This window comes from Lepisosteus oculatus, chromosome 2 (genome assembly GCF_040954835.1).
Source record: "Lepisosteus oculatus isolate fLepOcu1 chromosome 2, fLepOcu1.hap2, whole genome shotgun sequence".
Lineage (NCBI taxonomy): Eukaryota > Metazoa > Chordata > Actinopteri > Semionotiformes > Lepisosteidae > Lepisosteus > Lepisosteus oculatus.
Window position 1 is genome coordinate 35,511,626 of NC_090697.1, and position 17,421 is coordinate 35,529,046.

The following is a 17,421-nucleotide window of genomic DNA, read 5'->3' on the forward strand; positions in this document are numbered from 1 at the left end:
TTAAAGAATGACCCCAAGTACTTTTCCCCCAAGTAACTCACCTCATCTCAAGCTGCCAACCACCTAATTTGCACACCAGGCTTCTTTTACTGTAACAGAAGCCACTGTGCCACCTGCAAACATGTATCCAATATCACATATATACAAAGCCCCTTGGGTGATTTCAGAATCACCTAGAAAATATACTGTGTATCTAATAATCACATTTACAGCATCTCTTATAAAATTACTCTTATTTACATCAGCAAGACAGAAAGAAGACCATTTCTGGAAACATGTCAGAGCAGTGAGGATCAAAGATCTCTGCAAACCAGCAGTTTCCCATCCCCTGCTATGAATTCACTCACCTTTTTGTCCGTGTACTTTTACAGGTATTTCAGGACCCCCTACTCCAAAAAAAATAACCAAAATTATTCTAATACATGGTCACACCTACCCCCTTCTGTCAATGTCAGACTAATTGCTCTTGAAATTTCAAGATTTCAGCTTTTCACACTTCTCCCCTAGATCTAATTTCACTAGGACACTCTTTTTTATCTCCTCCTGTAGCCCTGCTACCTTCCTCTCTCTCCTCCCACCTGATAAAGGTTCAACAGCCCACACACTGTTTTTCTTTTCTACTTTTCAGTTTGTTTTTTTCTGCAGCCAAGACAGAGTGTTGCAACTCCCCATTTGAACCTCTTCAAAATCACTATAGTATGTTGCAGTCTATGGGCAGGGAGGGGACTTGAAATATAAGATAAATACGGACAAAATCAGCAGTTTAATATCTGCCCAAACCACTGTGGTCAATATTTTTTATGAACATGCATTTATCTAAATATAAGATCATATTCTTCAGAACCGGCTTTGAAAGACATACCATGAGGACACAGATGGGAACTATGGAAAAGTGCATTAAGGACAGTGACCAGAAGTTGCCCAGCCATGTTGCTGAAGCTGATGTTCTGACTTGTTTCACAAAACAGCTGAATGAGATCTGTAAACCACTTCACTATTATGGAATATGTTAGATGGGCAAAATGGCCTCAACTGGATTGTAACCTTTCATATATTCTTATTTATGCAAGTGATTAAATGCTCCAAAAAGGCTATTTAGATAGCATATGGCTACCTAAATACAATCATTATTTGATATAATTCATTAAGAATATGCTATTAAAACACTTAAATGAAATTAAGTAACATAATTCCTGAAAAACACATTATACCTACCCATTTGATCCAGCAGGACAAATGATTGCGCTGGTGGTTTGATAGGCTTTGTTTTCCCACTGGAGTAGTGAAAATGTGAGCTGGACTGGTTAATCCTGAATTTTGGCACAATACCTTTGGAGAGCAACTACTTAAATATAAAGACCATGTAAACGCAAAAAAATAAGCAACCGACATATTCAAAGTAAATCTGTTTAATCAATCAAATGGAATGAAGTCTACTGACTTCAGGTCAGGGCACGCAATATACTGGTACACATGAGTGCTGGTTATAACTATACTGAATATATACAGTACCTGCTAGGGTATAAAAATAAATATGAGCAATATAGAGCTATTTTACATCAGTAATTAGGTTCAATGAAGTATTTTGTCAATTATATTGTATTGTTTCCACAATCTGTATTCTGCTTAATAATTGAGTAGTCCTTGCCAGTATATCTTTCAATACGTAATCATAGACATGAGTTTAGTTGCATTTACATATTTGAGCAGAAATTGACTATAGCTATAATCTTCTGCCATCAATTACTTTTTGTGATGCTGATCCATCTTTCAAGCAAACACTTTGTTTATTCATCCTGTACACTTTGGATGTACATGGCTAAGGCAAATGTGACTGTATCAGCTATATCAACTGCAACCATATCAATCTATATCTCTACCCGACAGCATTTAAACAAATATAAAATTAACACACTCCAGCCTTTTAGATCACTAAATGTAACTGTTTGAATTTGTTTTCCCACATGCTTCATTCCTTTTCATTTCTTTTCCTTCAGATAAATATTTCAGAATCAGGACAGTCAGTAGGTGATTACATAGCAAGGCAAAGGAATCAAAACTTCTATTGTTAAGCATGTCCCAAATTTCTATTATTTGCAAGAAGAACACACTGCACACAGTGCACCCCATACACCCCAATACTTATGCTCACATGAAATGGGGGGATTGAACACAAAAAGTGCTATTATTCTAAAACAGTACAACATAAAAGCACTGAAATAAAAGGTGACATTCTGTACTTAAGCCTCATATTCACCTCTAACTCTCAAAGCCAAATGGACTGAGCATATAGCAAAAATAACAATTTTGACTTCACTGTCCCAATACTTATGGACACTATATATATAGCTTGACATTACAATGCTTTGCACTGCTAAAGCTACTTCAAAAGCATAGATCACAACAGAGTACATTTCTGAGAACAATCTTAATGGTAAAATGTATTATATAATTATATTCATAAGTATGTTCCCTTTACCTTCGTATACATTTGGTGCCATAAAACTGCAGTGTCATCTGCTATTCCAATAAACATTAACTCACAACTTTTAAAATGCAGTCTGATTTCAGTAGTAACACTAATGACGATGAATAACATGTGCTGTTATTGCTTCCAAATTACTAACAGGTTCAAAAGTTATGTAGGTCAAAAAGAGCAAATGTCTAATTACAAATTAATAGAAAATGAAATATTAAAATAACAGAAATGGTAGCTAAAGGTGGCAGAGGAAAATGTTTCCAATAATTTATTTCACATCTGTCCGCGATATTTGACCTACTGTTGCAAATTTTACTGTAGCACCTATATATATTTATTCACAGAGATTAAGGATGCTTTTACCAGCAACACGACTGCATGACTCAGCCCTGTAATTCATTAGTTAAAAGGAAACTAATAAATTTTGTACTTTTAATGCCTCACAAAGCTATTATAGAAACATAAGTTGTGATGTCCTTGTTTCCCATTAAAGCTTTCAATAAATGACAATTTGTAGACATACAAGAAGCAGAATGCCTTTTCAGTTTGCCTTTCAAGTCTTAATATTAATTTAAGACATATTGGCTAGAATATTACTCATTTTATAACAGTAGCACTTTGTTTTGGAATTCACAGAAGCTTTACCCTAATGAATAGTGCAACACTTCAATCAGCTCATTTGCATAGGTCAGATAAAGTATTTTAATATCAATCTTTTCCTGTCACAAATATTTTAAAACAGAATAAAACAACAACTTGGACCACAGATAAGACAAAAGTCTTTCAAGACTAAAAATGTAACATATACTGAAAAATTGAGGCAATTTTTCAAGCAAACAAACATATTTTAAGTCTTGTTTTCCAAGGGTAAATTATGAAAGACACACAGGCTTAAAAAGACAGAAGCATTTAATTGATTTTGTTCTTCTGCATTATGCTAAAATATCCACCTTCTTATTTAGATAATTAATAGTGTACTGTAAATAACAGGAAATGGAAATTGCATGAAACAAATAAATCTTTGCTAAGTATCCACTTAAAGTAAAAGGTACGGTTGTTTAAATGCCCATTTATCAGTTTCACTCTTGAGAATCTCTGGTATCTAGTGATACACAGAAAATTAAGGAAGTATTGTAAGATATATAATTTTCATTGGTTTTGACGCATATTAGGAAAATTACCAAGCAACACACATAACCTTTAGTTATTTTTCTTCAACCTTTGCTTTAAATAGAGGAATTTATATATTGTTCATAGAACTCAACAATTTACACAGTCATTTTGTTTTTAAAACAACCCCTTCTTCCATTAGTAATTTTAATAGCCATGTCTGTGACTATTTTATGGAATACATTGTTATTGTTTTTGATGCATGTCAGATTAAAAGCCACTATATTATGGTAAATCTTTTTTTTTTCAAATCTGCCTCAACCATTAGCTACAGTATGTTAAAATTTGCAAAATCCATACATAAAAGGGATGTTTCCTGTATGATAGTGAACACATTTTAAGCAATCATTGCCAGTAACAATTACAAAACATTTTGTTTTCTCTACTACTGTTAAATTGCTCTCTTTTAAAAACATATTTCAACATTATATATCAGCAAAAGATAAAACAAAACACAAAAAGCCTCTTGTTTATATATAAAAAATAATGTAATATTTTGTTAATAACAATTACAACACAACAGGTTGAAATGCTATGACCTTTCAGTGACTGAAGAATAACTGCTTCAATACAATAAAGTGCATATATGAGCAATACAAATGAAAGGTCCTCCAAAAGCTAAATGATTTCATCAACTGCCTTTAAGCAGTTCAATTCTAGAAACCTGGGATTAAAAGCATTTCACTTTCTGTCTGCTCTTCAGCAAAAAAGCATAAATACTGCATATCTCATCCTAGTTTGTGTAAATGTTCTTTTAAGAGGCATTTTGGAAAAGTGAACCATACAGAAAAAAAATCAATGCCTTAGAAGATACTCCTCTTTGGTAGTAATATGTAAAATCTATTCTAATTCTGTATTGTTCCTATCCTGCTAAAGCAACTCCTATTACAGATTATTTACTAGAGCACTGATGATAGGTCTTTAAAGCCTGCGGTATATGACAAATATCTTGCACATCAAATGATGTTGTCTCTCCTGTTATGGTTATTTCTCCATTAAAATTAGTACCTGCTTAGAGAGGCTCAAGAGAACAGTATTTTAACAAAACACAAACATATAAAAACACATCTGATTAAAATAGCTGCTGATCTCTAACACAGTTCAGTTGGAAGTATTTAAACTGGACTTTTAATTTGTATGATGCATTGGAATACTGAAATAAACCAAGGTGACCTAACTAAAACTAATGATAGAAATCTTAAATTATTTTAATGTTACTCCCATAATATGTTATCTGAAAATGCTTGTATATGTACATCAATCTTTAGGTTGCATACATCAACATAAAACCTTTACAAAGACAATGGCAAATACAGTCCATCCAAATAATCCACATAATCGACTCCATGTAGTGTTTTGAAAAGCACTTGGCCACAAACAGTAGAAGGCATAAAAGTTTACAATACAGTATAGGATCCCAGAAGCTAATCGGGATCTTGATTATTATTTAACAGTACATGCATATAATTTACAGTATATTTTAAAGCATGTTTGGGTTAATACCAATACGGTGTTTGAGTTTTAACTAACCACCCGTGAAGGATACTTACAAGCAAACAGACAAGAGGCATGTGTCAGTAATCCAGCACAAACAACTAAACTGTAAAGCCAAATTGTTGCTGGCAGGCAGTATATTCATATTTTGCCTGTCACTTTCTGTCCGCCAAAACTTCTAATTATAAATGAAAAATAATGCAAATATTCTTGATGAAGCAGACTTTTTCAGAAAATATGTCCAAACTGAGGTACATTAAGACCTTACATATCATACTATTATACCTCAATGTTCAATAAATGAACAAACAGTCCTATACTGCTATCCTGAGAACAATAAATGTGTAATCCTGAGCTATAGAAACATTATAAACTGCATTTTTTTAAACTGTCTGTGATCACTGGCATATTTTCTGAAATGGAAAAACAGTACAATAGCATTCAAGTCACCTTTGTTACATCAGTCAGAAAATGTAATTAAAAATTGGATATGAACCTATTAATAATTGACCGAGTATCAATGCACTGTGTGTTATTCTTAGCAGAGGAAGCAAAATGTATTTACTACTGACAATTTTAACAAGACATTTGCAAGATTTTATTAGTCTTTTAAATACTACATTAGCACACTTTGCTAAACAATGAAACACTGTAGGGCAAAGCACATAGAGGTAAATGTGACTTATTATCTACATTGGCACCCTGCAACTTATAATAGGTTGATGAGACATGAAAAAACAAAGAATGGGGACTAGATCATTTCCATTGACATAGAAGCTTTCTTCCTTATGGGTCTTTTAACACAGAATCTGTGCATGCTGTGGCATATATCCAATCTTTCACATTACACAAGATACCATCTTCTTCAGGCATATTACAGGTGATACCAATTATAAATACAGCTAAATACCTGAAAAACTGTTAGTGGTGAGATCTGTGTAGATTAAATTAAGTCTTGGGCCCATCTGTCTGCTGCAATTTACAATCCCAGTTACCAGGTGGCAGGTTTCTATTGGGCAGAAGCAAGGGCCCTGTGGCAAATAAAAAGCCACCATGAAGAGCCATGATTAACAGGAGGACAAAAGCTGTGATTTTTTCAGAGCCCATGCCTGTCCTTCAATCCTCCATCACAACAATCATACATCCTGCCACGTAATACAGCCAAGTTCCTTTATAGCTGAATTAGAAATATCACATTTTGCAAACTAAAAATAACACTGTAAATAAAAGCTAATTAACTAGGTAGGAGTTACAGGAAGCTCAGATTTGAATATTAGCATAAATGAAAAAAAAATCACAAAATTTAATTAAAAATAGAGTGTCAGGTGCCTTTTCTAAAGTAAAACAAATCACCAAATTACAAAGTCTTCATCAATAGTAAGATCTATGAAAACTATAGGACCACAAGCATACTTAATTAAAACATTTTTAGCATTTAAATCAAGTGCTGATTTCTTTCTTCTTTTTACAGCATGGAATTAATCTCTATTTGTTCCTTTGCAGCCCACAAGCTGACACAGCTCCGCACTCTAACCTCTTTCTTGGTTGTCATGGTACTAATCATTTAGTCTAAAATCTTCAGAAGAACCCCAGTTAGGTTCATCTTGTGTACAAGGTATACAATGACAATTCTGTGCAAAATTGTTGGACTTCATTAGAATATAAAGAAGCTTGTGAAACACAGTTCTTAATTTTTTCCTTGTGAAACAAGGACCCAGGGACATAGGAAGAGAGAAAACAAGAGGAATTTACTTACACAAATGGTTGAAGTTGCCTGCAAAACATTACTATTACTATGACTACTGCTGCTAATTCCTTACACTTATATAGCGCTTTTCTAGACACTCCACTCAAAGCACTTTACTGTATTGGAGACTCCCCTCCATCATCAATCCACCTGGATAATTTGACCTCTCCCAGAGTGCACCAGTACACTCACCACACATCAGCTACCCGCGGGGAGACAAACAGAGTCATGAAGCCAAATCATAGATGGGGACTATTAGGAGGCCATGATTCGTAAAGGCCAGAGAGAAATTTGGCCAGGACACAAGGGTATTAGGCAGCACTCAAATAAATTCCCTGGTATCCCTCATTAAATCGCTTGATGACACTCTTGTATAAATCATTTACTGTGTAAATAACAAGCTGAGCACTGCAGTGATCACAGTCCCAATGTTACCAGGATGTTGCTTGTAGAAATAAGCTACAAGAAACTATAACGATGATCTGACTGGTTTCTTCTTATTTCTAACATTTCTTGTGTCTTAAAAAAAAATTAAATCTAAAAATCGTGTATACCTATTTGTGTAGCAATAACAGGAAATTTAGCGTAATGAAATCAGTTGTGATTCAGAATCTGAGCTCTCCACTTCCAATATGCAACCAATGTTGACGTTTCTAACTACTGCTACTATCACATTCAAAACTGTATTATAGATGTGCTACACATATCACTTAAAATTGTAACAGCTAATATACAGAATGCTATGACTGATTACCTGTCATTAAATCATCAAACTATACTCCAAAATAATTCCGACTAATCACAATAAAGAAAAACACTGAAAGTGAATGGAATTCAATAATCTGCTATTTGCAATGAGAAAAGATAAAAGAAAAAATATCAAAACATACTACAGAAAAAGAAAAAGGGGTAACGATTTGTTTATCCAACTATTGCAAATATTTTTATTAAATTATATAACTGTGATGACCTGCAATGCCTTAACCTCTTCAACCAAAAATGTGCCTTTTACTAAGGATCCGGGTCTCAAACAGTGTTACCTATAAAGCAGAAATTTTGTTACAAAAATGTAATTGTTTTAAAACAGCATCTTCAATAGACAGTTCATGACTAATACTTGTTTCTCTCCATGAGAGAGAGCTGAAACAAATTTAGACTGCCAACCACCTTCCTTACTCAGCAGGGTTCATTTTCTAGCACATAAAAATAATAATAATGTGCAGCTGAGAATGGGTGTTATATTACTGCCTGAACCTAAAGGAGTGCATTATATTATCTACTTTAATTCTAACATATTTGTATTATTTATCTAGTACTATTATAGTATGTGCATTGTATGACTGTCTCGTTATCTCTATTCAGACTGTTACACAATACTAATAAAACACTTATCAAAAGTTTCTGAAAATAGTTTTTTAAAGCTTGCTGAGAATGTTCTTAGTAGAACTGATTAGAAAAGTCATAAAACTTAAGAAAGGTTACACATAAAAAGAGTCCTTTTCGGTAATCTAGCTGATTTGGTCATCTAGCTAACTGATGCAAGGAACTCATCAAACTATTTCTAGAAAGAAAGCAGGGTATCGTCTTCAACAAAAAAGCTGAGTGGCTTTTACCAGACTCCCACATCAATTGTACCCCCTTATTCTCAGTTTCAAATGACCTCCCATGTTCTGTTTCACTCTTGAAGTCCATTGGGTTGTCTCTCTCAGTGCCTTTAAGGTATCTGAATACTTGATCTGAATCTCAGAAAAAAAGGTTCAGTTCTTTCAGCCTGTCAGTGCAGAACATTCCTTTAATCTTGTCAAGAGTAGGACTGTTCTTTGAGCACAGGAATGTATCTGGTAGTCCTTCTCCAGACTGATTTCATAGCATTAATAACTTTTTTGTAACATAGTGAACAGAGATGCTCAATATCCCAGGGATAAAGGCCCAAGAACCTGTGTTTCTGTATGCTATCTAGATCTCTCTAAAGCAGAAGAAGGGCTGGAAGAACCAACTAAATTGGTACCATTAAACCAACAATTAGCTGCCTGAGCTTGTTCAGACCTGAGCTGGAAAGAAAAAATGCAGACACAAAAGCCCTCCAGGACCTGAACTGCCCAAGCCTGCAAAACCATAGTGAGATTTTACTAGTACAGCGTTCTTCAACCCTGGTTCTGGTTCAATGGTCATTCAACCCTGGTATACAATCCACTTTGCTTTTTTTAGTGCATCTTGAATCAAATATTAATTTAAATATAAAGAACTTGTAACTAGTTGATCAATTAGAGGAGTAATTAAAGGATCACTGATCTTCCAAAAAGTTGAAAGGTCTCCATTTTATGTCCTAAAAGATATCTAAATTACCTGTTCAAAATCATAATTTAAATCATTTTAAATCTCTTAAATATTTAACAGATCTTTAGAAACTGATGAATGCTGAATAGGAGTTCTCAATCAACAGGATTGAAAACCACTATACTAGTGGTTCCTTGATTTAAATTCTACATTTTTAACAATTTTAAACACAGTGAGGGCACAGCCAGTCCAGACAAAATGACTACCTTATCTGACTACATAGGCCAGAAGCGTTTGGGGAAGCCTTGGTCAGGTGAGCTGAGGCTTTCTGGGGGTGAGATAATAGAAGGTAATTGGTGAGTTAGTCTAATTAATTGTATGACTTTTTAAGATCTTGTGTGGAACAGTCTTTAAATAGATTTTGAGGGTTTGTTTACTTTGAAGCCAAAAGGCGCCCAGCACATTACAAAGGGAACAGATGAAATCAAGAAGGAGCTCAATATTTTGATCCTGACTGGACTTTCGACCCTCGTGCAAAATATTGTAAAAACATTATTCTTAAATCACAGAAGTATCATCAAACTATGTCTTATGATGTCTTAGACTGAAGTAGAAAAGCTGGTCAACACACTTGACTTTTCTAGAATCAATTAATGCACCCCCCAAGCACTGTAATATCTACATCCACACTGAACAAACCCTAATATGTTCAGAATTCATCATCTAGAACAGGGATGGGCAAACTTTTTGTCCCAAGGGCCACGTAAAATTATGAAACTGTATAGAGAGCCACTTCACGCTGCTGTTACAGATAGCCTATGCCCTATATACTGTAAGTTTAGAATCCAACATAGGCTTATTGGTTCAAGGTTAACGATAACCTGAGAGAAAAAAAATATTTTAAATATTAAAAAAACAGAATAAAACTTGACGTTCACCTTACAAGCCAAGTCTTCACCGATTACCTCGACCCGACGGGTAACTTTTCTGCTTGATAAACTTATTTTCTCAAATTTGTTCTTGCTCTCTGGCCAAAGAATATCTACGGTTTCTATCATACACTCCCTCAAAAGATCCCCTTCAGAGAGCAGCTTGCTTTGTTTAGCAATTTTATATGCACACTCTGCAGTCACTGTCAACCTTCTGCTTCTTCAGTTCTCTTTTTGGCACAGGTTCCCTCACAGTACAATGGACCCACTCTAACTGGTGAATCAAATTGGCAGCGGTTTCCGAACTTTTTGGGTCCATTCCTCCCATTACCTGTCAAATTTTCCACATGCCTCCCCTGTGTCAAAAATATGTTCTATGGCAGTGCTATATTTTTCAAAACATTATAAATTTGAAAAGGAAATTATGGGTCAAAATAAAAACAAAGTTAATTCAATTGTTGTTATTTTTAACCATTTTCAAAACCAAGAGGCTTGATCAAAATAGTAAAAATACTTGACAACACATTTTATTGAAATTATTTGAATGTGCCAACAATTTGAAAAAATTAAAAATAGTCAACATCTTTGTAAAATGCAAATAAAATGACTAAAAAAATGTAAATATCTAACATAAATGTTTTTTTAAAAAAGAGGGAGTATACAATGTCTTTTTCTTTGTGCCTCTTAATGGGTAGGTGGGCTTGTTTAATAAATTATGTTAACATAATTCACTGAAAATACTGGTTAGTATTTTTTAAATAGCAAAAATCTCCTCAACATTGACTTTTGATCTGAACTTGTATTCGATAACCACTAGTGCTGAAAACCCAGCTTCACAGAGGCAGAACATTGCAAAGGGAAGCAGAATTCACAGAGCTCTGTTGCTTATTCCTTGGTACTCCAATAGTATGAGGTTTCTTGCATTGTGCTACTCGGTACGCTACTTTGTATGATGAAAAAAGAACTTTGCTGAGGACAGTAGGTTGGTTAGTAGTGTCTTGAGTCTTGCGTTCAGTCTTTGTGAATTTCCTTCTAATCCTTATACAGGAGGTCCCGTTACAAATCACTTCAAACTTTGTTTGTTGATGAATCGAGTAACTCGACATAAAAATTCCCCACAATTATGACATTTTTTGAGGCAGCAAAAGCCAGCAACATTCATTTGTAGGTCACTTTGTTCAAGAAATGAAAAAATAGTAACATTTAAAATCTTTCTTCACAATGCTCCTGGCATTGATATAAAGGAGTGAATGACTTTGTTGGTTTTGAGGAGACTGCATTTCACTTTATCGTTTTCATTGGTTACAGGTACATTAAATGTATATACCCCTGTCTGAATTGTATGTTGTGAATATTAATAGCCATAAGGAATAATGTAATTAGGTTGAGATATACAGTATTCCCCTTTGTAAGTCATTTCGTTATAAGTTGGATTATTTAGGAAAATAACCTAGAATGAAACCCACACTCAGTCTAATTTATGGTCTCTAACCCAACTGTATTCCATTAACTCTCATGGAATAAACCCCCCGCTTTAAGTTGCATGGGCAAATTTGTACAGCTCATTTCACCCCAACCACACTGAAAACTCTTTTCCTTTTTCACAGTTCCTTAGGCTACGACGATTATGCAGCGATGACATTGACTTCGAGAACCAAGCCCTCGAAATGTGCTCCTTTTTCATCAACAGAGGATACCCCAGCAGTGTGATTGACAGGGCCCTTGCCCGAGCCAAAAACACCCCCCGGACCATCAACCCGATCAGGAACTCCTGCCGTAACAACCGCATTCCTTTGGTGCTTCCTTACCACCCTAACACACTTCCTATCCCCAGGACCATTAACCAGAACTTTTCCATCCTACAGGATGATCCCTCCATTGGGGCCCTCTTTTCTGATCGCCTTATCATCTCATATCGCCGACCACCTAATTTGCGTAACCTCCTTGTTCACAGCACCCTCCACCGCCCTCAACAACCATCCACACCAGGCACTTTCCCTTGCAACAGAGCTCGCTGTATCACCTGCAAGTACACATCCACCACCACAGTCATTCAAGGCCCCTCAGGACAATTCCGGATCACCCAGACAGCATCTTGTACCTCCAGCAACCTTATTTACTGTATCTCTTGCAGTAAATGCCCAGCCATCTACATTGGAGAAACAGGAAGGAGACTCAGAGACCGCTTCAGAGAACACGTCAGGGCTGTGAAGATTAAAGATCTCTCCAAGCCCATTGTTTCTCATTTCACCTCTGATGGCCACTCTAATCTCTCCATCTGTGTTCTCAAAGACGGTTTTCCAAACATATATCAGAAAGACCACCGAAACCAAAATTATTCTGCAGCTAGGATCACACATTCTCCCTTCTCTTAACGACAGACTACTGTTCTTTTTAATTTTCTCCATTCATTGGAAGTTTCATTTCACACCTCTCTGCACCCATTCTGACTTCTGACTTCTCACACCTCTTGATTGGCCTCTCTTTCTGTCCCCTGCTCCCACCTCTCACTCCTCCCCCCTCCCAACGTTTGTTCTCCCGCTACTTTACCTTTGCCTACTGCCCTGTCTCTCTCACACCTGAAGAAGGCTCCACGGCCGAAACATTGTGTTCTCTTTCTTTTTTTTTTCAGCATGGAATAAACCTATTACTTGTTCCTTTGCAGCCTACGCATGCTGACGCAGCTACCCACCTGAAATTTTATGCTGTTATGGTCCCAAACCCTCCAAGTTTACTCTGTTCTCCCTTTATACACCCCTTTATAATTTTTTTCACTATACAGACAGACTTTTTGTTCCCTGAACCAGACATATAAAGTATCAAGCACCACCTATATTTTAAAATCATCTGTGAACTTAACAGGTTTACTATATATTCCAGTAACCAGGTCACCGATATAAATTTGAAAAGTAGTGGTCTTAAAACGGATCCCTGTGCTAATCCTCTAATTATGTCACACCAATCTGAGTGTTCAACTCTTATCTGTACTCTGTTTTTTAATCCATTTACCAGTTCCTAAACCAGGCACATGCATTACCTAGAATGCCCAATGCCTGCAATTTAAGAATTAATCTTTTATGAGGAACTTCATTAAAAGCCTTTTGAAAATCTACTGTAAATATGCCACATCACATGCTCTGTGTAACCATTTCTGCTGTTTCTTGTTTAAAGAACTCTATATTACAAGATAGTTAAGCAAGGCTACCCTTTTCCATATCCAAACTGAGAATCCATTAGAATTCTACTGCCATATAGATAATTCTATTTTTTAGTTAAAATATCATTTCTATATCCTTACAAGTAATAGATGTAAAACTTATTGAACTATTATTACTATTATTCATTCAGTTCTGTCACCCTTTGTATGAACAGGTGCTACATTTACAATCTTCCCGTCTATGGATATTACACCTGCCTTTTGGTGTAAGTGATTGCTAAGAGTTTTGTTTCCAGTCTATGAATATAACATCTCTCCCTTCCTTACGTACAGCAGGTCCTGCAATTGTAAGTGCTCTTAGTAACCCTTCTGCCTCTTGTAACCTAATTGTATTTGATATAGAATCCTCAGCATGAAGTATGTTGTCTCTTTCTTGGTAAAAGCTTGAGTGAAATATTCATTCAATATATTATCCATTTCCCTTTCATCATCTAAATGTTTCACATTACTGACTCTGATAGTTTATCCTGCAGTCAAGACCTCTGATGATACATCCTCTACTGAAGCCAATTTACCATTGACACAACCTCCCACTTCCATTGCACATGATCTTAGCCACAAAATGGAGAAGGTGCCTACTAGGAAACAAAACTGCTTAGCTTGTGTATTTTTGTGTGCTATACCACCAATGCTACAGTATATCACCAGTTTAAAGGTACAGTTCAAACTCCATGTTGACCTATCTTAAATGTTTCAGTTTGCCATAAAATTGAGCTCTCTGTTTTCTGGCTTTTTTCTTAAATTATGAATTCAGATTGTAGAGATTATTTCAAATGGAATAATAATAGCCCTGGCATACTTAACTATTGTTAACATAGTACTAATGAAACTAATAACAATAATAATGAAACTTAAAGGCTTAGGTATAATTAAACTAAATTATTTTTGTTATTTGACAACAAAGGCTGTCTATAGGAATTGGAGATTGGTTTAGTTTACATTAGTATTCTGAGAGGAACACAGCAATCGTAACTTGATAAATCTCTCTAAACTTTATTATTTGCCAGCATTAAAATGGTTTCATTCTAAAGAAAAAAAAGTGAAAATATATCTCTTAGCTATATTTCATTTAGTTATTCTATATAATTACAGAAAACTTTTTCCCTTTTGTAACACAATATGAAAACATTCAACTGAAAATATCTTGGTACGTAAGAATGTTCACTGAAAACAGCAAAACTAACATTTTAATAGGAGAACTATTAAATGAATGGAGGGCTTGCTCCCACAGAAACCAGCAAGCCCTCCATTCATACTGAGACCAATGTCACTGCTGGGCAGCCACTCACGGGTCTTTCAACTTATAAAAGTTCTACAGAAGTCGGAAGGACTTAGCCAATTGTGTTACACACCTGAGGATTCCCAGCCTGTGAAAGCAAGTGGCACAGGCAATCTCTAATATGAGCGTTTATTTCAGTTAGATGATTCAACCTAACGTCTAACAGATTATTATAGTCATATTATTTCAGATCTGATTGCACAAGAATACAGCAGCAATCCCAGATGGGATTTGCACACACTTCTGCCTAGAATTCCATTATGATCCAGCATTGTCTTTTTGATTTTAAGCAACACTTTTTTATATTTAAATAAGGAAAATGCTTTTCAATGTAATACTTTCTTCTCTTGATGTCAAAGCATCAGGGTGCGATATCCAGAAGGCTTAAATGTATTCCTGACATTTTATAAATCTGTTTTCTTAGCTAAACAAGTCTGAATGATTGAAAAAATTGTTGCAAAACAATGGAATAAAATATTCACTTTTGGCATCTGCAAGTGCTTTTGTGTACAGACAAACTAATAACATAATATTCCTGATTCCTGCTAGTAAAACAACATGGTCAAATGATTTTACATTTTACTTTCTTGATTTCTTTAGTGAGTTGTTCTTTCAAATCCGGACTTAATTTAAAACCCACCTCATCCAAATCAGTGATGTAAACTGGTTTCTCCTCAAAGCCAATTGGCATGGGCTCATTTGGTGGAATGACAACTTCTTCATACATTTTGTTGTTCTCCCTCTTAATCCCTTCAGGTAGAAGCATCTATGCAAAAAAATAAATAAACTTCAATATAAAGTCAAAAAAGGTTAAAAATAAAAATACTTAAAAATATTTAATTCCATATATGTTTTCAGAAAGATTCCTTTTAATGTGATCAAAAGTTTTTACTTGCATTTTGCAACTCTGACACATCATTACAGAATTTTTAGAATCAGAATGTTTCATGATCTTGATCAGGGCTCTCCAACTCTAGTCCTTAATAGCTTGACAGTGGGCCACCTGCTTCTAATGACTGTCAACACCTTAAAAGTAATGATGATTTGAACAAGTATTCTGTTCAATTAAGAAACGTCTGGTCCTTGAGAGCTGAACAGTATTCAAGATTCTGATTCCTTCTGATTTAGTGATCACTAAATTACTTAATTTAATGAATTGCTTGGTTGGGTGATCATGTTGAAATTCTTTCAATTCATAAGACATTTATAAAGACAAACATTCAAAGCAAACATTTTAATCAAGGTTTACTGAAGAAAACTCCACAGCCAAAACGTTGTCTCTAGTTACTTTTCTCTTCAGCATGAAACAAACCTGTTCCATTTTATTCAATAATATCATTCATGTGGTCTTTGGTATTACGTTATATAGACTGAACAAAACAATAAAAAACCTGAACATACAGTCTAATTGCAAAAAAGAAAAAAGTCAAGAACAAAACACAAATATGTTTCACTTATTTCTCAATGCCCACACACAGCATCTTTTAATTAAAAAATGTGCTCTATAGAGACTTGCAGAAAGAAACAGACTGGGATGGACTTGTCTCATCATGACCCTGTGACCTCTGCTGAGAGAGTGCCTGAAGAGGTCAGAGGCAGATCAGTCACTTCAGGCTCACACCTAAGGGCTCATTATTTGTACTTGGTATTTCAACTCTGGCAGAAAATGGTTTAATTAACTGGATTTCTTAAAAAGTAAAGTCTGCTACCCACAGAAAAGGAAGCAAAAAACACACATTCCCTTAAGAAAAAAATTCCTACAGCTGTACAAATAAGAAAAAAAAACTTATTCTTTAAAGCATTTAGCTTTACACGGTAGAACTCAGTAATTTTACAAAATAACAAAGAAAGATTATGTTACGTTAAATTCAGATTTAATTAAAACATTTTTTTTCCTTTTTAAATTGCAGGCTTTCAAAGGGGAGAAGGGTTCTTTTTCACATCACCCCTGTTCCAAAAAACTAAAGATACAGTGTCTAACAAAATAATACACAATTACAGACAGAAAAGAGCAGGTTAAAGCCAGCTTGTTCACTAATAGAATTCCTAAGCTATAAAGACTTTTAAATATGTCAGCAGCTACTTCTTAACAGCACCTCAGGGAAATAGCAAGAAGCAAGCCATCTAACCAGTAGCACACGGCCCGCTCCAGCTGCCAAGCAAAAATGGATTCAGCAAAATATATTAAATAAATTCTGCCAAAGCTAAGCCCAGGGGAAAAGAATTACTTAATCTCATTTACAATAAATGACATACAGGTAAAAAAAAAAGGTTATACAGTCACAACACACCTTTGCACCACCAACAAATGCAGATGTTTTTGTGGCTTCGGCATAGGAATCATAGACATGTGGATAATGAATTCTCTCATACTCCCTCTGTCTGCCCCAAACTGGAGACTTCCGAGCAGTAAGCAGAGCTTGCTCCCTGTAAAATCAAAACGAATAAAGAACAGGAAAAACCTCCACAGAAGTCCTGCAGTAATTACTTTAGTAGTATCTCTACGTTTCAAGCCATGTTGTCACACTGTTAAGAGACTTTCCAAAACTGCTCATTAAAGTAGGGAGGCTGTTCTTTATTGTGAAATGAACAAAGCAGTTGTTGATAAGGCAGACTGAACCTTTACTACTTTACTACTCTAGCAACAATTAATCTAAAACATTATTGGAAGTTGTCGTAAAAGGACTAAATGGGTTTACCAAGTAGGAATTATAACAACAGAATAAAAATATATTTTGAAAACTATACACAGAACGTTATAGAAAAAATAAATTAATGATTTATGTTTAAATCTCTGAATTAATAAGACCTCCTACATACATTTTTTTT

The 17,421-nt window shown here is 35.1% G+C and overlaps 1 protein-coding gene across 2 annotated transcripts in view; it reads right to left on the reverse strand.

The window, feature by feature from the left end:
* The window catches only part of ascc3 (activating signal cointegrator 1 complex subunit 3), a 372,889-nt gene that overhangs the window by 312,410 nt on the left and 43,058 nt on the right, over nt 1-17,421 (reverse strand). For both annotated transcript variants that reach the window (XM_069178640.1, XM_069178641.1), the window contains exons 7-8: nt 16,884-17,019; nt 15,233-15,358 (exon numbers count right to left, since the gene is read on the reverse strand). In XM_069178640.1, coding sequence (XP_069034741.1) covers nt 15,233-15,358; nt 16,884-17,019 — 262 coding nt within the window. The remainder of the gene's footprint in view (nt 1-15,232; nt 15,359-16,883; nt 17,020-17,421) is intronic.